Source organism: Nanorana parkeri, unplaced genomic scaffold (genome assembly GCF_000935625.1).
Source record: "Nanorana parkeri isolate BGI_ZX_2015 unplaced genomic scaffold, ASM93562v1 scaffold101, whole genome shotgun sequence".
NCBI lineage: Eukaryota > Metazoa > Chordata > Amphibia > Anura > Dicroglossidae > Nanorana > Nanorana parkeri.
The window spans coordinates 252568-275972 of record NW_017306369.1 but is presented as its reverse complement, the minus strand read 5'-3'; the positions used below and the strand labels follow the sequence as shown (position 1 = coordinate 275972).

Genomic DNA, 23405 nt, shown 5'->3' with positions numbered 1-23405 from the left:
GTATTGTGGTGTGAACAGGGTCAAATGCAGGTCACCAGTATAGTGTGAATGGGCCCTTAGGCTGGGTTTACACCTGGGCGTACTATAGGCGCGTTTTTTCAGCTAGTTTTTCATCACGTTTTTTCGTTCAGTGAAATGCGCGTTCAACGCTCGTTTTTATACCTCCCTGGCGGTATGATTTTTTTATCCTTTATTTTTTCTCTTTTTTTCTGGGTTTTTTTTTTAACTTTCAAACTTCCCGCCGGTTTCGCCCCCCTGCGACGCGGACGCTCGCAAGGGACGGAACCCGGAATACGTCAGCGGCCGGAGGACACGGGGGATTGCGGAAAAGGTAAGACCTACGTTGTATTCCCGAGTGTGGCTGGGGGTTTCCGCTTTGTTAACTCCGAGCCACACTCGGGAATACCAATGGATACACACTGAAATGCGCCCCAAAGAAGCTCCTGTACTTGTTTGGGCGTAGGGCATTTTTCAGCGCGTTTCCATGCGCTGAAATATGCCCAGGTGGGAACCATGCCCATAGGAAGTTATGGGATTTCACTTGCTGAGCGTTTTTCAGCGCTTCGATCAGTGCTGAAAAACGCCCAAGTGTGAACCCGGCCTTAGGGCTCATGCACACAGGCATATTGCAGCGCAAATACAGACTTTTTTAAAATACATTGTAAAATATGACAGTATTTGCAGTGCCCCATAACCGCAACTGTTGCATTTTTCTGTCTATAGGAATGTATGGGCAGAAAACGCTGTACTTGTGCTTGTGATGGAGCAGCAGGTCTGATCCCACTGTATATCACCAAAAGGTGACTATATCCGATCCAACCAAGCCATCACAAAGATTGTAACAATACCACTCTCAGCCTCACCCTGCACAGAGATTTTCCCACTCACAGGGCAACAATCTAAGGCCAGCACACTGAGAGCAATCATCACTGAGATTTGGTTAACTCTGCAGGTAACCCTTTGCCAAAAGTATTAGCTGCCACCACATGTTTTAACAGTAACAAGCACAATTTTCAGCAAATTCTGCGAGAAGTTAAACTTGCCCACTGTCCCTTCAAACAGGAATTTAGCAGGTTGTATTTACAGTGTAGAGATGAGCTTAACAGTTTTAAAAGATTGTTTTTAATAATAGAAATGGTACAGGGAAATATACAGAAAAAGAGAGTTACAAAAAAGAGAGACAAATAAAACAACAGTAAAATAAAAAGGGGAATAAGCATGAAAGTTCAGAGGAGTTAGGCAGGAGCGGTGAGGCATCTTATGACTTGCTCACCGGCAGGTCCCAAACTGTCAATTTCATAATAGCCATATTTCTATATAGATGCAGATCACTGCCTGATAAACAGTGGTATATTGTGTGTAAAAGAGGAACTGTATCCATATCTTCAAAATAACAACAAAGGCACCTTTAGAAATGTTTAGTAATGACAATCTACAAACAGATACTTCTAGATAATTGCAGGCTTTTTATTGCTTGCATACCTTACTTTTCTTTTCTTCACCAGTCTTCTGACAGTGGGCATCTCTCTTTACTTCCTGGAACTCTGGCACATGAGACTAGGGCATGTGACCATGCACATCATCTCAGGGGAGGAAAAATGCATTTCTCTGAGATCTCATGAGGTTACAGATGAGATTTGCCAGCAATGCTCTGCTGATGTAATCTTCCCAGGATGCAGTGCTTGGGCACAATTACATAATTTGTGCCAATTGGACCAGGATTTGTAAGTAAAATAAAAATGTTTGCTTAGCTAATGAATGTAGGATGATTTCATATCAGCATGCAGAGCTGGTTTTTAGTGAAAGTGTGGTAAAGGTCCACTTTAAGAAATAAGCTTTATATAGATACCAAGCTTGACATAACTATGAAGTATGCTGCCTCAAAAGGGTTAATGTGTGTGTCTCTCTCTCTCTGATGCTGTTTGACCTTCTCCATGCTGATTGGCCGGGAAGCCAGTTCCATGCCATTTGGCCGACTCAATGCTGATTGGTGGGAAGCCGGCCCAACAGCATGGAGCCAGCTTCCTGGCCAATCAGGAAGCTGGGCAGTGAGAAGTATCGGAGCATTTGGGCGAGTACTTGCCCAAATACTCGGTATCAATATCGATACTAGTATCGGTGTATCCCTAGTTTTCAGGCAGGCAATCTTTAGGGATTTTTGTATAAAGACTTCTGTGTTCGATTACTCTAAATTGACTCTAAAAGAGCAATTGACTATGGATAAAAAAACAACTTTCCAAAGATCATTACATGCAAAAGAACTCTCAAATCTTTTTTTTATAAATTCTTTTATTGAACAAGTTTTTGAAAATAAATGCAACAGGAATAAAGTAAGGGACAAAATTCCCAATACAAAGGCAGTGGGCGCAGCCACCGAACACTTACAACTGATAGAAGTCTTTAAACAAAAATATAATTATAACTGTAATTGTAATCGTAACAACCCTAAGGCAAATTAAGATGTATTGCCTCTTTGGCAATACATCAGCCTGCGGACTAGAAGGACTCCAATGCTTCGGAGGCCCTGCACGAGTCTCTCTCTGGTGCCCAGTTATCTAGTGTCTTACCGAAAGCATGAAAGGAGCCGGTCAGTCCCATCAGGTGTGGACCTAAATTATACTCAGTACCCAGGCTCCTTCACTGTGATGTGTTTTCGGGCAACTGGACTATTGCGGTCTCTCAGGAGTCGCATCAATTAGGGAGGTAAGTATTTACATACTATACCTAGGGTTGTACAGGATCGCAGAAGAGGGGGAAGCAAAGAGGGTAGGTAGAGAGAAAGGGAGGAGGGGGGGTCTTGAAGAAGGAATGGAAGAGGAAAAAGAACAAGAGAAAGAAGGGGGGGGGTCAGGTAACCCATCCGCCAGGTGGTCTTAAACCAGCAGATCCAAATATTCCTGTGTGGAGGTAAACTCATCCCACCAGAACCAAGTAGCACCGAACTGGGCCCCGGTCCCTTTGACAGAGCTAGTGAGATCCTCCATGTGTCGAATGTCTCGTATTTTGCTGAACCACAGTCCCGTTGTAGGTGGGGTAGCCTGTTTCCACATTGCCGGAATGCAGGCACGTGCAGCATTGATTAGGTGAATTAAGACCGACTTTTTGTACCCTTTCAGGGAGTGTGTGTTATGATGCAAGATAAAGAAGGAGGGCGTCATGGGGATCGGTGTGTCTGTAAATTTTTGAGCGATTGTGTGTACTTGAGTCCAGAAAGGTAGTAATAATGGGCACGACCAGAAAATATGCAGCATGTCTGCCGGGGAGAGGCCACATCTCCAGCAAGAGCCAGATGCTCCAGGGAAAATCGTTTGTAACTTTTTTGGGGTACGGTACTATCGGGTAAGAATCTTATACCCCGACTCCTGGTATCTACTGCTGAAGGACGACTTCAAGGAAAGCATTATTATTCTAGTTCTGTCATATGATGAAAGAGAGTTCCAGGGCCGTTCCCAACCCTCCAGGTAAGGCAAGGGTGACTCAAAGTCTGGGGCTAACAAGAGCTGATAGCATAATGAGAGAGGCCTCATCAGCGATCCGGTGGAGGTACATTCCCTCTCAAAACTCGTGCGGGGCCTGAACAAAGCCGATGACGTCGGTAAGGATGCCAAAAAATGTGTCAGTTGGCGGTGACGCCAGAATCCTAATGGAGCCAATGTAGGGTCAGTGGACATCGCCTCGATGGAGGGCCACTCCAGGCCACGGAGAAAATGTTGGGCTCTAAAGTGACCTTGGTCCAGCAAGCGCGTAAACCCTGGGTCCTGCAATCCTGGGGTGAACTCTGGGGATCCAATGATCGGAAGAAGCGGAGAGGGCGTAGGGGAAATCAGTCTGGAGTCAAACAGTTTACGCGCAATCTTCCAAGTTTGTCCCACTGTCGGGTGCGTGCGAGTCGAAGGGGGTACCCCTTGGCACCATGGAAGAGTATGAAGGGGGACCGAGGATGAGCATTGTTCAAGGGTGACCCGCGGTTTCTGCGCTGTATGGCGACTCCAGTCTATAATGCGCGTGAGATGGGTGGCAGCATAGTAGTAATGAACATCTGGGACAGCCAAACCCCCATATCTCTTGGGTAGCCGAAGAATGGAATGCTGTATTCTAGCCGGTTTAGACCCCAAATGTATTTCGTTATCAAGGACTGGACCGACTTCCAAAATCCCCTCTGTACCAAAATGGGCAGTGCCTGGACAGGCTATAGCAACCTCGGCAAAACATTCTGTTTAACTATGTTGCACCGCCCCATCCAAGAGAATGCCAGCCGAGACCAGTCCTTGAGGTCAAGTTTTAGGCGCTGAAGGAGGGGCAGAAAATTTAGAGCGTAAGCTGTGGTCAGGTCCCGCGGGAGCTGGACTCCCAGGTATTTAATTGAAGAGTCGGACCACACAAAAGGGGGAAGTTGCTCCGAAGGCAAAGGACATGGGAGGGAGGCAACGTGAGGTTCAAGGCTTACGACTTTTGGGCGTTGACGTGATAATTGGACAATTCCCCATATTTGGTAAGTTCCGCTATTAGGATTGGTAATGAGGTACCCGGGGCAGTCAGGAAGAAAAGTAGGTCATCCGCGTAGGCGGCTACCTTATGCGATTGCGACCCTACGTCCAATCCGCGAATGCCTGGGTTGGCTCGAATTCTCCTCAGCAGGGGCTCTAGCGTGATTATAAAGATCAAAGGGGATAGCGGACACCCCTGCCAAGTGCCATTGGAGATAGTAAATGACTCTGACAGCGACAGCTCTCATAAATGACCAGTCTACCCTGTCGAAAGATTTCTCCGCGTCCGTGGACAACAAGAAGGCAGGAGTCGCCTTCGACATGGCAGAATGAATGAGGTTCAGGGCTCTAGTAGTGTTATCCCTCGCCTCCCTGCAAGGGACAAATCCCGCCTGGTCCGGGTCTAGCAAATCCCCGATGTATGGGATCATACGCATTGCCAAGATTTTGGAGAATAATTTGGTGTCAACATTCAATAGCGAGATTGGGCGGTAACTTGAACAATGTAGCGGGTCCTTTCCTGGTTTCGGGATGACCGTTATATAGGCGTAGAGAGTGTCCAGAGGCAGTGCAACTCCTTGCATGACTGAATTCAGGGCTCTGACGAAGTGGGAGTTAAGAAGGGGGGCATATCTCTTATAGTACATCAAAGTGAAGCCGTCTGGACCCGGGGCCTTTCCCGTGTTTGTCTGTTTTATAGCCGTGTTCAATTCTAATTCCGTGATCGGGAGTTCCAAATCGCTAACCACTTCATTAGGGATGGAGGGCATGCCCGAGGAATCCAGGTATGCCCGGATGCGGGAGAGCCGCTGAGACGCCCTTGCTGCAGAGCTAGGTTGTGGAAGGTTATAAAGGGCGGAGTAAAAATTGCGAAACTGGTCGGCAATCCCTTCAGATAGGTGCAGCATGGACCCTGTGCTAGATTTAATGGCGGGGATGAATGTTTTAGAACGTTTGTGACGGAGAGCATGGGCCATAGACCTGCTGCAATGACATCACCAACATCGCTTTAGCCTTCTGTAGGCATAAAGAGCGCAAGGATTCCCGTAAAGCTGTCAATTGGGAACGCATAGCCGGGTACAGGGTCCGTTTGTGTTGGGTCTCAAGTTGGTGGATCTGTGTCAGCAAGGAGGAGATCTGTTGTACACGCTGGCATTTGACCCGGGTGCCCAGTTTAATCAGGGTGCCCCTGATATATGTCTTATGGGCCTCCCATATCGAGTACGGGGAGCACTCGGAGGGAGCATTAAGAGCAAAATACGAGCGCAGGCCATCCTCAATTTCCCCCGCTAAGGCCTGGTCTTGTACTAAGGTTTCATTCAAACGCCAGCGCCACGGTTGCATCCCAGTCGCACCCAGATCCACTACTATTGAGACCGCTGCGTGGTCAGACAGGGATATGTTGCCTATGGTGGAGCGAGATACCAATGGGAGCACAGGATGGTGTACGAGGAAGTAGTCAATGCGTGTATATGTTTGTCGGGCTGTAGAAAAAAATGAGTAGTCCCTGTCAGACGGGTGATGGACTCGCCACACGTCAGCGAGCTGATGGAGATGGAGGCATTTTTTGAGGCGGCGCAGTGCCGCTTTGGACAGGTGGGAGGCCGATCTGGAGGGATCCATCAGTGGGTTCAGTAGGAGATTGAGATCCCCCCAACGCCCCACTATCAACACCCCTTCCTTGAAGTCATCCATCAGTGTCAACACTCTTTCCAGGAAAGAGATCTGTCCTAGATTAGGGAGGTACAAATTCACTAGAGTAACCATCTGAGATTTGATTTTCCCTTTGAGCATAAGTAATCTACCCTCCTCCCCGGCCTGCATGTCCACATATGTCCATGTCAGACTTCTGGACAGGACTATAGATACCCCCCTCGACCTCTTATCCGGGGAGTAGCTGTGATAGGACGTCGGGAATCTGTGATCTGTGAATTTGGGTGAGTGCCCCAGTCGGAAGTGGGTCTCCTGGAAGAATCCAATATGTGCCCGGTGCCGGTGGAGTTCATGTAATACCATGGTCCTTTTTTCGGGGATGTTCAGACCCCGTGCGTTAAGGTACACAAGGTGATATGGAGGCATGGTAAAGCCCTGGTGGAGGGGCCCGAGGGACAGGAGGGGGGGAGGGAGGTGGATTGGAAAGTAGAAGGATAGGGGTCAGGCAGAGGGGGCGGGATGGGGAGGGGGAGAGCGAAGAGTGGAAAGAATAGCAGTTGAGAGAGAGTAAGTATCAGACCCGTTGAGAAGGGGGAAAATGTGGAAGGAAGGGCAGTACTCTAGGGTAGGAGAAAAGGAGCGGAGGGACAGGAGAAAGCAGAAGAAGCAAAAAACAACTAAATGGGAACTAATTTCTTAGAAAAAAACCCTACAGCCGTACCTGACGGACTGTGGGGCAAAAACTAGTGGGGGAGTCGAGTCCAAACACGACTCGTGAGAAGCTCTCTCCAAGCGGCACGCTTGTAGAAGAGGTGTTGCGTGCAGCACTCAATGGTTTAGCAATACTAAGTACACCCACCCCGGGATCGGAGCAGTCAGTAGTAGTAGCGTAGACAGGCTATGGTAAGGAGCCGACCGATGGGGGGGCTCTCCCCTAGGCGGTCAGTAGTTGCTCACAAGGACAGGTCAAATCCCTTTCGTAGTGTGTGGGTTTCATGGGGCAGGAGCGCAGAGGAGCCGTCTGGCGGACAGATACACTCTGCAGCCGCACCCTGATATATATGGGGAAACTATGCATAAATTCGGTGGAGTGAAATTGCAAAATCACCAACAGTAAATCAAAACCTTAAAACAAGCTAAACATAAACCTTTTGCCCTGTATGACCCTGGTTACCCAAGGAGTGGCCGCCACAGGGGGGGGGGCCGTCCCATCCGACGATCTCGCCAATAGAGACTGCCCCACCCATGGCGCCCCCTCCCAAGGGCGTGAGACTCTCCCTCAGGGCCTCAAGGTTGCCTCCGAGGAACAGTCCCCACTGGACGGGCCCCAGCATAAATATCACATCCAAAGCCAGTACTCATGGCAATACAGTATAGTACCCCGAAGATGTTAAAGTAAACATAAACGTAAACCCCGCGTTACAGGGGGGCGCACCGCCCCAGTAGGCCGGCCACTGTCCGTCCCATCGGGGCTAACCCTCCGTGAACTGCCATATGAAGCGATCATCCCCATCACAACAATTATCAACGACTGGGAGCGTTTCCAGCTCTGATGCTACAGGCCAGCACTGTTAAGGATCCACCTTGGCCTCGACTGTATCTGGCCCGCAGGGGAGATCGACCCACCCCCTCTGGGATCATCGTGCCCCATCACCTTACAATTGGGGAGTCTGGAACCGACCTCTAGTTCAACGTCAGGGTAGAAAAGGGTATACCTCTGTAATTTGGGTGCAGGAGGGTATGCGATCCTTAGTGGTCTCGTCTATGCCCTAGCCCATATGGTGGGAGAGGTTCGAAGGATTCACGGAGGTCCGGAACCAGCAGTATAAAACACACAAAAAAGAGTAAAATATATAAATTAAAAATAAAGCCAATACCGGAACGTCCAGTATATCAGGGCATCCATAGCAGGTTAGGCCTCCACCGACCTCCTGGGGTCTTCCCAACTCCCCGTGCGTTGGCGGTCTGGGCGCATGGAACTGGATCTGGAGCGGGACTGCCGCTGGGCCGCAGGCGGCCGACGCGGCCCTTCCATGATGTAAGCCAGCCAGTCTTCAGGAGGTGGGACGTCCACATTCAGGAAGCCGCCTAGGCCGGGGACATCCTTCGGGGAGCAGAGCACGTAGACGGACTCACCCTTCTTGACGATCAGATGAAACGGGTAACCCCACCGGTAAGTCGCCCCTGTGCTGTGTATTAGATCCAAAACTGGACGAAGGAGTGCTCGACGCCTGAGGGTGTTGCGAGATAGGTCCGGGAGGATTTGAAGCTGTACTCCATCGAACTCCACGGGTCTGCATTGCCATGCAGCTCGGAGGATCTCCTCTTTCGTGGTAAAATAATGGACCCGGCATATCACATCGCGCGGGTTAGGAAAATTGGAGAGTTTAGGTCCAGCGGCTCTGTGTACCCGATCCAGGATGATGGTGGCGGGGTCCACATTGTCGAGCAGGGATGCAAAGACTGCTTGTACCGTGGGGCGCAGGTCGGGGGCTCCAGTAGCCTCTGGGATGCCACGGATGCGCAGGTTGTTGCGTCTCCCCCTATCTTCCATGTCCTCCATATGGAGTTGCAGGTCAGTAAGGCGGGGATCCGGCCTTTGGCAGCCAACTCAAGAGCAGCAATCCTTGTGTCCATCGTTGCGCAGGATGCGGAGACCTCCGCTACTGTCGCGGCCAGGCCTCTCACCTCCCGCTTCACTTCTCGTAGGTCCTTGCGCAAGGCAGCCTCAACTCCTAGACACCATGGACTCGAAGTCCTGCTTGGTGGGGAGGTAACGTAACAAGGCCCGAAAACCGTCCGGCAAGTCGGAGGGCAGGTCATCCGTCACCTCTTCGTCGTCATCTTGGGGGTCCACAGCAGCGGGCCCAGGGGAGCCGGATCCAGCCCGGGAGGTATCCGGAGATGGGGAGCCCCGTCAGCGTGTGTTGTGGGACGGAACCCTCGTGGAGGAGGACGGCGCCATCTTGGGTCTGCCGCGTTCCACAGGTCCCACACTCATCGGGGAGAAAAACAGCTGCATGGAGGCGTCCGAGACCTGGTTTTTAGATCCCCCGTCCTTCCGACGTTTAGACATGCTGAGAGCCGGGGTGTCAGCGGGAGTAATGTGGAGGTAAGAGTGCTGATGGTACGCTGAAGCCGCTGAGCTCTCTAAACGAGCACCTCACGCCACCATGGTTAGGACACGCCCCCAGAACTCTCAAATCTTGACGTGTAAAAAAAAAAAACAGAAAAAAGGATAAAAATTAAAGAATGCTCTTAGTCTCTCTTTGTGTGTCATTGTGTCCACTCCTGTGACTTCTTGTATATAATCTTTGATACACCTTTTATAAAATAATATCTTCAAATTAGAATAATTTGCTTCAGTGCTCACAAAACACCAATGCTCTAATACATAAGCCTCTCACCTCCTTGTTCAGTCCCTTGGGTCTCAGAACGCTTTTTGTGAAATCAACCTCCTTCCTCACAATGTTTAAAGCCGCAATCTTCCTCCCTCCAGATGAAACGATCCTGATCTTATAGATCTTTCTTCTTATAAAAGCCCATCTTTGTTTTGAAAAATTCTCAACGACAGAGGTAGATATCTTAGTGCAACCCTTATACAATAAAATATTACTATATATTTAAAATATTACTCTCACATAAAACACATGTAAAATTGCATTGTCAGACTCGCCAGCCTGAAATGTCGGGTCTATCCTTATCTTTCTCCACGGTGTTCTAACGTCACTGACTTCGCTTCAAATCTTTAACCTTTAGGGATTAACTGAGCTGTCTAGCAATAATTGGTGATCTGGCTAGTTAGTGTTTTACAATGCGCATACCATTAGGGCCAGTTCAAACCAGGCATAAAGAAGGCTTGAATAAATACCTTGGGCCCTTATGCATTATTAGGCTATAAACCATCAAATGCCTGATGAGCAGATATCTAGTTGCTCTGGGATTTAAGAATGGCCTAAACAAAATTAAACACATCCATGTAAAGGGCTGCCGGATGTAATTATAACTAGAAATTATGAGTTTCCACAACAGATGGGTTTCCCTAATTAGTATTGGGATGCCCAGAGCTCATTTTATGTCACGGGGTACACCCCTACAAACACCGGTATTGGCGTTTGTACGGGGTATGTTTCCCACCACGAAGGTTTCGGAATCCTGCCCCCATGCGCATGGAGTACTGTGTTTACTGTCCATACATTGCCCAGCGCCACCTGCCACCCCAGTGCCTATTTACCATTCTGTGGCTGTATTGGCCATCCAAGGTGTTTAAACCCTTGGTGTAGAATTTGCCTTCAGTGTTGGCTGCACCTGTACATTAACTTCCCATAGACATAAATGCTGTATGAAGATGCTAGGAGAGATTCAAGTCTTTGGAGAGTTAGTGTGCAGCACCATGGGAGATGTCTACAATGTGGGAGGCTGACACAGAAGAGGTATGTTTTCACCATAGTGGGGTGTTATTAGGTTAGATTAGCTAAGGAGGGGGCCACTTAAGGTTTTCGTAGGATGTATTGTTGTACTTTAGTCTATGTTTGAGCAGCCAGTGAACTGCTAGCCCAAAGAACAGTGTTCTGGGTTTGGTTTCTAAATACATAAAATCTGTTACCAACTAAGCTATCTTTAGAGACTTTATCTGTCTTTTAGGGTCTACACTTGTACTTATTTGTGAATTTTATAAAGCCTTCTCTCATTTCATATATAGATTTTCCTTAGCAGCTTGTGAATTTTCATTTAGCTGTGTCACCTGCCAGGTTTAATTAACTGCACACACTTTGTAAAAGAACGCATTCTTCCATGTGTGTTACATTAGGAAATATTTCATACAAAGTCATCTTTACGTATATATATTGTACAAAGAAAGTTTGGAAACTGACACTAACATGAAACAGAAATCTACACTGTTGTTCTTGTTTTTAAGCACTAATAAGACAATAGCTCAAAAAAATAAATCAAAGATAGGTTATTCAATGTTACTTTTTCTCCTGAGGCTTTTAAGCACCTCAGAATGAAAAAACAAATGTGTCTCTCAGCTGCATTAGATTGTGTATGTGTTCATAGTGAAGTTTCTTCTATTTTTTAAATGATATGTGACAGTAAATTGTAACATTCAGTCAATACAGGGTCCTCTGTTTGGTGGTGAAGAGAAGCACATCTTCCAAACTTATGAAACCAATTTGTGAAAACAGCCTGCGCTTGGCAGCCTTCCCCTAATGTTTTTTTGGGCTTCATATGGAATAATTGCAGAGAAGTGAACCAGATTCTGATAGTAACTTAATCCTTAACCACTGCTGATCAGATAAGCATGTGTGAACTGAAAGGTGTTTCATGTATTCATTTGATTTATGTGCCCAGCACACGTACGTGGTAGGATATTCTATAAATATTGTTTAAAGTTAAAACATTTACCACTGACCTTTGAATACCCCACCACCATCAGTGTAATTACAACTCTAGTTAAATCTGGGAGAATTGGAAGTTGCTATTATAACCCCCTTTCCCTTAACCTAAGCAGCAGTCAAATGATTGCATGCAATGTCCACACCACTTGCCAATAGAAGATTTAGGTCACATCAGAGTTGGAATCGCCTATGGGGTCTAATATTGTAAAGAACTGTAACTTTTGTAATGAAATCTGAAAGACTACCGATAAGATGTAACAATTTGTCTTTCAAAATCGTATAAACCCAATATGTCAACTGAGCAGTGAGCATTTTTATGACCCTTCCTTAATATATTTTTTTATAAGAAAGTAGATATAAATTAAAAAACAACCTTCTCGGACACCTTTGATATCCCATGGTGTTATCATACAAGCCGTATCTCCCAACTGTCCCATATTTAGAGGCACTGTCTCATTTGGTACCAAATTCCTTTGTCCTTTATTAGTCCTGATTTTTCCCTTTTCTTTCTTGGGCCGAGGTACAGATATCTATGGAAAGGTCTATTTAACTACCAAAGGTGTTATCCTGCACTAAAACATTAATTGTATCACTTATTTGTTTTTACAATTTCAAACAAAACTATAAAGGAAAAGTAATGGTGAAAAAAAACAAAACAATTATGGGTTTAACCAATGAATTTTGGCATATACATTCTTAATGGTCCACATAACTTAGGGAGTGGCACGGGTGTGTCCATTGCCTAAATGCATTGTGCTGAAAGCTGTCCCCCTTTCTCATCTCGGATAGTTGGGAGATATGTAAAAGCTATTTGCTAAATATCAGCAGGTCTTATAATGTGGCACTTTGCAATCCCCTCTGTTTTTGTTTTTTTTTCTGTGGTTTTACATGTTGCATATTTCAGTGTGAAAGTTATCCAAAGATTGTTAAAGGAAAATAAAAAATAAAAAAATATAAGCTATGCTAGTACTAGATTTTTTATATCTTGTTTGTAATACCAAAAGCGAAGAGCCACAGACTTTCATTATGATGAATAAAATATGAACAAAATAATTTAAACTCCATTATTTGATTATAAATCATTATTTGCCTTAATTATGAGATTTAACAAGTCAAACACTATAACTTAATTAGCGCTGGTATAAGTGCACTTTATCTTTATAGTAGCTTCCCTGCATGGCAGCAGTCACACTGAAAGAGGGGGGGCACAAATGTCAGCCTTTAAAACTTTATTGGATTGCAAAGTGTGTCTAGTGTAACACAGGAAGCAGAGGCACATACACTTTTTCTGGTGTTGGAAAGATACTGTAAAATAAAATTGGAACTAATTACATTTTGACTTAGCAGAAATAGCAGATAATGTGTGTGGTTAAGGTGCACAGATTAGTGATGGATGTATCAGGAGAATCACCAATTTGGAAATTTTTGATTCACCTCAACATTTGTCTGATGTGTTAGCTTTGCAAGGAATCACACAGTGAAGCAAGCCAGAGAATCATAATTTACTGCAGATTAGACAAATCTGATCTGCATGTAGGGAGCCCTGATACCTTCTTGATACCAGTGCTCTTAAAGGACAAAAGTAAAATGCAAAGTTTATATTTAAAATATTACTGACTGGTATGGTTAAGGTGATTTAAAAACACACATTTTACATACGTTACATACGTTTACGTAAAGCCAAAACCTTGTTAACTTTAGTAATACTTTAAATCCAGCCGTGTGTTCTTATGCTTGCTAGGATAAATTATGTACATCTTTTAAAAATGTTTACAGTATTGCATGAGCGTAATTGCCTCAATAACTAACATTTAAATATTCTGTTAAGTAATATTCATGAGTCTAGTTTTCATAAAGTGATGCATTCTTCTGTTTTGTATGTGTTCCAGAGGCTTGCTGCTACAGGAAAACAGCAAGTTTTCAGAGGCTCTGCACTACTACAAGTTAGCAATTGGTAGCAGGCCTACACTGGCATGTAAGTAATGAATATACATTTTATCATCCTCATCCACATCTGTTTATCATTTTCATCAAAATCTTTTTTTTTCTTTTTAAATAAGATGAAGGGCTAAGACCTCACCACAAAACCATCATCACAACTGGCATTCTAATTGGCAGCGCTTTGTAGAGATGAAAGGTTTTAAAAAAAACATGTAGGCTGAACCACCATTCATCTATGGTGGTCCCTCCTGTAAGGAAAGGAAAATTAATGACAGACCACGTGTGCAAAAATTATTTCTCATGGCCAGACATTTACTGGTACTAAAAGAAGCAGTGCTGAATGTTTAGCATACTACAGTTAGTTGTTGTATTGACTTATTATGTTTATTGCAATAATTTATTTTTACAGCTGCGTACTTGAATACAGGAATTATTCTTATGAATCAGGGAAGAAATGAAGAAGCCAGAAGGACTTTCTTGAAATGTTCAGAAATTCCAGATGAAAATTTAAAAGATCCTAATGCTCATAAGAGTTCAGTGACCAGCTGCCTGTATAATCTGGGGAAGTTGTACCATGAACAGGGCCAGCATGAGGTGAGTTCTACAAGATATTAATGACCCATGGAATATTTTGTTTAAAGCTGAACTCCAAAATAAGCAGAAATTGTCTAATTGTAAGAAGCATGTGGAATCCTACTTGAAACTTTGATGTTCTTTGTGTATTTCCTCCAGATATGTACAGTAATCCAGTGTGAAACCTTGCGTCTGTGCAGAAGCTTCCTGCAATAAAGACCAGTCACTGCTGCTCTTTTTGCTTGTGCAGAGTGACTGGTCTTCTATCTACTCCCATCCTGTAATTTTTTGTAATGCAACCTGTAGTGGGTGGACTCACTGGGCCTCTCCCACAGCTCTGCTTTCTGCACAGGCTATATGCACAGACATGCATCACGTCTACTTTTTCAAGGTAATATTGGAGTTTGCAAATGCATTTGGTGAACACAAAGAGGATTTATATCCTTTGTGGCTATTGTGGAATATATTTACATGAATGTTTTTGTTCCCGGGGATCAACGTTTGGTTCAACATCTTCTTTTATTCAGCTGTTGTGTTTTTAACAAGAAATAAAACAGGTAGAAATCAAAGCCTATCATGGAACATTTGACAGTGCCTAAGACATACTAAGGAGCCCTTACATCATTTGACCAAGAAGTGAGTTCAGGTCGGATACCTTTAAGCTGGACCTTGTCCCAACACTTCTCACCTTATTTTCAGTGCAAATGTTACAATATTGATAGTATGGGCTTAGAGGCTTAGTGGACGTCAAGGTAAAGAACATGGTTTCAAAATTTGAACTGCATCCCAAATGAGATGTATTGAGGCTAATCCAGGTGTGTCTAACCTTCAAGACAATAAAGACTCCCATTTGGCTGAATATCCTCTTCTCTAATACATCAATTGTTCAAGTGTATATGACTGCCAAGATACATTGTTTAGTTGTTGGCGGTATTTTGCTTTTCAATTTTTTGTGTCTTGGCCAGAAACAGCACTGTTACGATTTCTGTTTTTTAGACCTCAGGCAAGTCAAGATCATCCAAACAACCCAATATATACACAGCTGGATCCATAGTCATCTTACAGAAAAATACCTTGTTAACTCTAAAAAAGACTTTTTTGAGAACAATGTAAAGCAACTCTACCACACATTCAAAAAGTTTCCCTCTTTTAGTCGACATCTATTGCATATTGGCAAATTCAATAAATCGTTTTTTTAAAGTTAAAAACATTCTGGGGTGAATTTACTAAAATTGGAATGGACAGAGTGTGGAGCAGCTTTGCATAGTAACCAATCAGCTTCTATATTCAGCTTGTTCAGTTAAGCTTGGAAAATGAAAGCTAGAAGAAGATTGGGTTCCATGCTTAGGTTAATAAATTCCCCTTTCTGTGTATAGTATAAATAGTTTGTTAATGTAGAAATGTGATTTGTTAATACCTTTCTTTTGATTTCCTCGCACCAGGGATTATGGGTCTAATCAAACTATTTGACGCCTGAGGAAACCTTGACATATTTTTCACACCTCAGGAAACCTATGTTAAAAAATAATACATCCACAGCTTATAGTACATTAGCATCATCCGTTAGATGTTGCAGATACATTAAGTAAAAGAATAGAGAATGTGGAGGTTCTAGAATGTTTGACACCCAAGGTTGATCACTTTTGGGCCCCCTCTCATTAGTGGCCAACAGAAAGACAGGAAGATGAATACCTCCTTACATTGGTGATCATTAGGAGAAATGCCAGCCTTTGAGTTATATTTGATCATTTGTTTTAGTTAATGCTGGAGGAATTTATGGTTTCTCAGATTCTTGGTTGAGAAAGGCTAATTTAATCAATTTAAATCTATTGATTGTTGGAAGATAAATATACCTTTGGGAGAACTGCATATGGTTGAGAAATGTACCCATTAATACCTTGATTTTTCACAGTGGAGTGATGTCGATGGATCTCCAATGTCCTCCAAACAGTAACCTTGGATTGTACTTCTATTGCACTGCACATCTGGAAATATATGTTTAGTAATCAAGATTTAATTTTGCAATTCTTGAAACATTGAGCCGTAGGTGTCTATTAGAATTTATAACCAATTTGCAGAACTGTTAACCCTACAAATATTTTAGAACGCTCATTCTGCGCATAGATGCAAAAACATACATTTCATACATAGATTTTCTTTTCAGGTCAAATGTATGTACTGTAACACTGCATTATAGATAAAGCTGAGGAGCATAGGAAATATTATTTATCAAATCCATCTAGTTGCGAAAATGCAGTATTATACTAGATACATTCGACCTGGACAGAAAAGATGTCCAAAAACATTTGTGTTTGCGTTTATTCGCACACAACAAATGTTCGCAAAGGTTTGTCAGGTGAATGGCTCTGCGAATTGGCTATAAATAGACCTGTTGAAGTGTATTTCATCTACTTTTGCAGTCAAATTTGAGAAAATCCCACTATATGTTTGTTATGTGTTCCTATTCATACAGCATACCTAAAAATAATCTAAAAAAAGTCTTACCTTTTCGTTGAACTGTTTCTTTTTAGCTGGCCTTGGGACAGGTTACAAACTTCTCTGTACAATTTCAAAGTGAAGGAAACTCTCTATGGCTGTCCCCATAGAAAGAATAAGGACACTCTTAGCTCTTTAGATCTTTAACTCTTTGTTTGGACATGGCTAATAAATAAAATATTACTCCCCATGCCCCTTGCATTCCATAGTAAAATTCAGCTTAGAGTAAAGCTTTTTTTTTCCAGAAAGAGCAAGTATTATGTAAGCAGATTTTTTTTAAAGTTGTGCTATGTGAATGAGAAACATGTGACACATGTAAAATAGGTGTTATCCCAATACGGCTGCAAAAGTGGAAATACACTGTAAGATTTGTATGCATTATTTAAAGAGTTTTTATCATTTTTTTTTTCCATGAAACATATTTATGTGTCCCTCCTGCTGCTGGTCTTCTATGCAAAAAAAGGAGGAAATACCCTCTGTCCACTGGCCTTTTTATGAAATGCTTAGTAAGGGTTGCTTCTCTTAGTAACTGCTACTTTCACTGGCAATGGAAAACAACTTGGAAATTTTTTATAAGCACTTCACATTCCAGGACTCCGCTTCAAGTGGAACTCAAGCCAAGTTTTGTTCAGTTTTAGATTGGGGAAGGTTAAGAATGTCAGGTTTTCATTGTGGTCTGTGCCTTCTGGAGAAATAAAGAAATGTCATCAATGGGGACAGATTCCTTTGTCCACTAAGAAAAGTGCCTTTATTGATGCTTGTTTTCTTTGGCAAGGTTTTGCTCACTTTCTGTCATTTTGACACAATAGGAAGTGAGGGAAAATTTCCAGTGGGAATACAGACATCAATAAAATCCTGACAGATTCTGCATTGTATCCAAAACTAAAAAAAAAAAAAAGGTTTGGCTGCAGTTCTACGTTAACTCGTATCCTTTAAGCTGCACCTATGTATCATTTTAAAACAATGCAAAGAAAAGATTTCAATATTGTAAGGGAGACAGGCTCAACTGCAATTGGCAGCAGTAAACCATGCACGAGACAGAGACAGCTAGAAACAGTTCAAACAGGTTTGTCTTGTGCTTTTATTTAACAAGGCAGCAAATAAACAGTCTTAAAAGCAAAAGGGCTTTGTACGGCAAATCCATAGCATAAAAAAGAAAACATCTGTTCATTTGAGCTACTAACTAAACTCAGTCAGTTCTGCAAGTGACTAACAAGGCGCCCCCAATGGGTTCCACAAACAAAACAGGCAGCACTTGTAACTTTTCACCCAGCAGCAGGCTCCCACAGTAGAGAGAGAGAGTGAGAAAACCCTGGATATCAGTCAGATCACATACTGTACATCAAGGCCTGTGGACAGCTATAAGTAATAATATGGTCTGGCTACCAGATAGAATGTGGACCTAGCAATAACGGCTTTATCCAACACAAAGCTCTACAATGCCTATGGACACCAGGACTCAGAACAGAACTTACTGAGATTCAAAGAAATCAAAATGTTTGTTTTTGCCATATCAGCCATAAGCCTGTCGCCCCTCACCATGTGTATAAAAACACAATGACAATAAACCTCAACCCCAAGAACCTTTGTACCTAAGGTATAAATTAGGCATGTCCCAATACCGATACTAGTATCAGTATCGGGGCTGGTGCAGGGCATTTTCATGAGTACTTGTACTCGTGAAAATGCCCCAATACATAGTGTTGATGCAGGCACTTTCAATTTTTAAATAGCCTCGGGCTGCTCGTTTAGTAGAAGTGATATGCCCGGATCACTTGCTCAGCAGCGTGCTCGGCCCCCCTCCAAGGTCCGCCCTCACCTCCCCTCCAAGGTCCGCCCTCACCTCCCCACCAAGGTCCATCTGCCCCCTCCTTGCCGTGGTTTTCAGGCTCCACTGCAATTCTGGGGGACCCAATACCACAGCAGATGCCTTCAGGATGGAGAGTGGAAAGCAGATCGGAGAACGACCATTCTCCACTCTGCTCTGTGATCAGTGACACAGGAGCGCTTTCTGTGTCAGCTGTCACATCCTGAGCTTTACAGAAGATAGTGCACAATGCTGTGCTGTATCTTCTGTATTGGAGGGCAGGCTCATAAAGAGAGCCTGTCACCTCTGAATGATATCGCATTGTTATTTGCTTTCCCAAGTAATTTGAGAAAATGGTTTACCCGCTTAAATCTGGTCAACTCTTTCCCCTCCCTCCTATACTTATATTTTGGCTTCCCCTCCACCAGTACGGTTGTACTATCTGTACCCCATACTGCAGCCCTGTGCTATATATTTTAGAATTTCACTCAGAAATTGCAAGCACTCGTTGGTCAGGTGACCGCGCTGACCAATGAGAAGCGCATCTTAGGACAGTCAAATACGGTTTTAGTTAAAAATATTTTTTGTATCAGGACAAGTGTATTCATAGATTAAATTACAGTTCTTTATAATGATAAAGAAACTTCCCTAAAATCATTAGTCTGTTTTGTTTTAGAAATAATTTCACATGTCAGTAATTGGTATCTGCAAGTACCTGAGGGAAAGCACTTGGTCTTGAAAAAATGATATTGGGACATCCCTAGTATAAATACAATGAGATATGCGCCTTTTGGGCCACTCTGTTACTTGCACACACAATCACTCGCTCTCTCTTTTTCTCTCTCTCTGAATATGGCTGGATCAATGACATGTATTTGAGGCCCATATCCATCATTTATTGCAAGGTTTTAGTAGAGGGGAATGCTTCTGATGTTAGTTTAATTTATAATGCTTGTTTATAGCGCTGATCCTAAGAGCATCCTGCCTTTCAGTAATGGGAACAGATCAAAAATATTGCCAGCCACCTTTGGTCGCCTATATTTTTGCTTACATTGCAATTGTTGCTCTGCCTTGTGACTTGCAGAGAATGTAGTGTCATGCAATTTACCCTGGTGTAACTTACCCCAGCTTTAGAAGCAATGTCATTTTGTATTCCCTTTACTGTTAGCAAGTGACAACAGTATACAAAAAGCATGTTTGCTAGGCTCTTTTGGGTGGGAGAGTCTAAGTTAACTCCTGTGTCTGCCCTTGGAACTGTTGTGGTTCTAAATGGGATTGGGTAGTATATTTGCCACGCATCTCAACAGTTTTCTTAGAAATGTTAAAGTTTTTTCTCCACTTGAGAAGGGTTGTTGTTGACATTTTTCTTTTTTGTGTAACTTGGCAAAACTAAATGCTGATGGAAGTGCTATGTGGGTGTTTGATGGCTAATTTTATAGTTCCTTTAAATACATGTTATGGTTTCCACGTGTCTTTGAGAGGCTTTCTAAAAAAAAATGTGTATCCTCAATCAAATATGTCCATGTCATATATGATACAACAGAAATATTGGACAAATTGGCTTAATGTGGATTTGTATCTGAGCTTTTAGCATAGCTGTTTACCATCACTTAGGCCCCGTTCACATATAGCGAATTGTCGCGCGATTTCCGCCGCGATATCGCGCATTTTTGCCGCGCGATATCGCGATAAGTCGCCGGCCAATGTTATTCAATGGAGCTGTCTTAACTCCATGTCGCGCGTCGCTCGTCGCGGTCGCAAGTCGCTTCTACCGGACCCTTTTTTCGGCGGATTTTGCACGATTTTACTTTTTTTCTATGGAGCCCGACGGGGAAAGTCGCGCTACCGTCGCTGGATCGTCGCTGGAACGTCGCCCCGAAAGTCGCGCTATCCCGGCCGTGCGGATCCGCTGCAAAAGGTATGTCGCTATATGTGAACGGGGCCTTAGCTGTAAAAACCTAGTTGAATGACAATGAGTTTGTGAAAGCACTGTGTATTTATAACAATTGATATTTTTAAAATAAAATCCTTATTTTATATTTTATATGCTTTTTTATCCTTCATGTTGCTGATCTTTAGCTTCTTTGCATTCTCACTCTGCCAGCATTCATGCACTTCACGACTGCATGGCCTTTTTCTTTAGGGTTAGGGTGACAGCAGTAGACCATGTCTAATGTAATATGTGTTAAAATGGGCACTTGTAATCCACATAGCAAGCCTGTGGGATACAGTGGCAAAGCAGCAGCACAATATGGGGTCATGGTTTTATATGTTGCCACCACATAATAGGAAATAGTGTTAAATAGAGATGAACTGCGCTTGGAATCAAATAACACTCTAAGAGCCGCTGTGCTTAATGGGTGAGTTCACCCAAAATAGGAAAAGAGAAAAATAGCACTGCGCTTCAACAAATTCATATATGTTTCCTAAAATGTAAAAAAATTGTTATAAAATGTGAAATTATCACCAAGTGATTAAACAATTATGCGTTATCCACAACACCTGTGTTGCATAATCCCTGTGCTAATGATACTTCATACAAAACTCTTGGTCTAATGCTCTAGACACTATAAACCATAATAGATAAATATTCAAAACAAAAAAAATGTGAACACCAAAAAACATATACTTGTGCTAGTACAGCGGTGGCGAACCTATGGCACGCGTGCCACAAAGGGCACGCAGAGGCCCCTCGATTGGCACACGAGCCTAGGCAGGGGTGTTGAATTCGGATTCCATCTTTGCTATCACAGCAGAGCCAGCACAATGCTGTGCTCAAACTCCTGTTTTGGACGTGACAGGTTCAATAAACGGGACCTGTCACCTCCAAATGTTATCCCACATGGGCTTGTTAGATTAAAAAAATAAAAAGTGATAAAAAAAGTAAAAAATAATAAAATCAATAAAAATTATAAAAAATAAAGATAGCAAGGTAAATTAAAATGTTAAAAAGTAAAAAAAAATTAAAAAGTGATGAAAAAAATAAATGTTTAATCGTTTAAATATGTGTGTTTCCCTTTTTTGCATAAGGCAGTGATGCTGAACGTTTTTTAAACCCCAGTGCCCAAACTAAAACACAATATCAAATTTATTTTCAGTTTTGGCACTTTGGGGTAAATGAATTAATTTTGCTTTGCAGTTTGGGCACTCCGGCTCAAAAACATTCGCCATCACTGTGCTAGTACATCTGATAGAACGTGTACATATAGAAAGTCCTGTATTAAATCTTGCAAGTGATGTTCAACTCCCACTTAATCGACATATCCATATGTGTAGTCCATTTCTTCTTAATGCAACAAAATGTGTGAAGATATATCTTTCAACTTTTATAATCCACACCACGTCCGTGAATCTCCACCGTACTCTCTACCATGCTTATTGATAAGATCTGGCTGCACTCACCGACTTCTATAGGCTCACCATATTTCAGATGAACAATTATCACTCTGGTGATATATATAGAACCAAATCCTCTCCCTCGTTTTGTGATCCGACAATAAATTGGGGTATATTATTCCAAACTCTAGCTTATCTTTCCAAAACCGTTTCATACTATTCCTCCATCCTCCACCTTCCCTTATATTCAGAGAGAAAAAAATGCTTCCCATAGTGTAGTATGTCAGAATACATTTATTTAAAACAATTAAATGCACTTATAATTAAAATAAGCCAATTACACATAAATGCTGTCCACTGGCTTTCCTGTGATCGTAATGCTTTCATGGATCCACCCACCTTAGAAGCAAGGCCTGCATTGGCTGAGACTCGAACCCAGGCCTCCTGCGTGATTGGTGAGAAAATTGTTTATGCATTCATGGAGGTGGTGTGGATTATAAAAGTTGGAAGATATATCTTGACACATTTAATGACTTTAATTAAGAAGGAATGGACTACACATATTGATATGTATATTAAGTGGGAGTTGAACATCACTTGTGAGATGGACTTTCTATATGTATACGTCTATGAGATGTACTAGCACAGGTATATATTTTTTGTTATTCACATTTTTTTGTTTTCAATATTTATCTATTATGGTTTATAGTGTCTAGATCATTAGATTTTTTTAGATCAAGAGTTTTTTACGAAGCATCATTAACACAGGTATTGTGCAACATAATAGGAAATATCTGAACCAAGGACCTTCTTGGCAAGATTATTCGGCATTAAAGGAGATTTATGGAGCCAGTCGAAAACATTCCCATAATTCAAGCCGACCTGTGACACTGAAACTGTCACAGATCTGCTCTATTTATCAGGAAGTCAGCTGACACATGCCACCATTCGCTGACTTCCTAATCCCCTCCCTGCAGAGAGCGGTGACTGTCAATCACCACTCCCCGCAGGGATTACCCCCTCCCCTCTCTGTTTCTCCAGCACTGACTGGAGGAACGGACAGGGGAGGGGGCAGGCACAGCTGGCTCTGCCTCCTAGAGAGGCAGAGCCAGCTGTCAATCAGCCAGGATCTCAACAGTATTGTTAGGATCAGTCCTGGCTGTGGCGCTCTTGGCATATAGCTGGCAAAAGCTGGGTAACCGGAGCTCGGCATATAGCTGGGTCACCGGAGGACGTTCGTATATGTCCTCCCTTGACCCTGGAGAGAACTATGGCCAAAAAAAGGTTGCCCTGTAGTTTTCCTTTAATTTAAAGAAAGTTGCAGATTTACTTTTAAAATATTGTTTATTAGTTCCAGCCTAAATCAATTTTTTGGTGATTCAGTATGCATCCTTTTAAGCATGGTTGAAATAAGTAAGTATACATTATATGGTGCACATATAATGAGTGTATCATTTTAAAGTTAAATGAGGAACCTTTGCACTTGAAGTTTACCTGGAGAGGCACCCCATTCATACTACAAAAAAATGATTTCTCTATTCTGAGTCTTAAGCCTCTCCTCCCAAATAAATTAAATTCTGTATTTATGATTAAAATATCCCAAATTTTAATTTATTTTATCTAAATATATGTTTTTGCAATAAATAATGTGAAAATCATAAGTAGATTAATTTATCATTTTAATTACTTTTATTTTAAAAGCTTTTAAAGGAA

General features: G+C 42.8%; 1 protein-coding gene across 2 annotated transcripts in view; it reads left to right on the top strand.

Moving 5' to 3' along the window:
* The window catches only part of TMTC2 (transmembrane and tetratricopeptide repeat containing 2), a 257764-nt gene that overhangs the window by 180882 nt on the left and 53477 nt on the right, over positions 1-23405 (top strand). For both annotated transcript variants that reach the window (XM_018552935.1, XM_018552936.1), the window contains 2 exons: positions 13429-13514; positions 13890-14074. In XM_018552935.1, coding sequence (XP_018408437.1) covers positions 13429-13514; positions 13890-14074 — 271 coding nt within the window. The remainder of the gene's footprint in view (positions 1-13428; positions 13515-13889; positions 14075-23405) is intronic.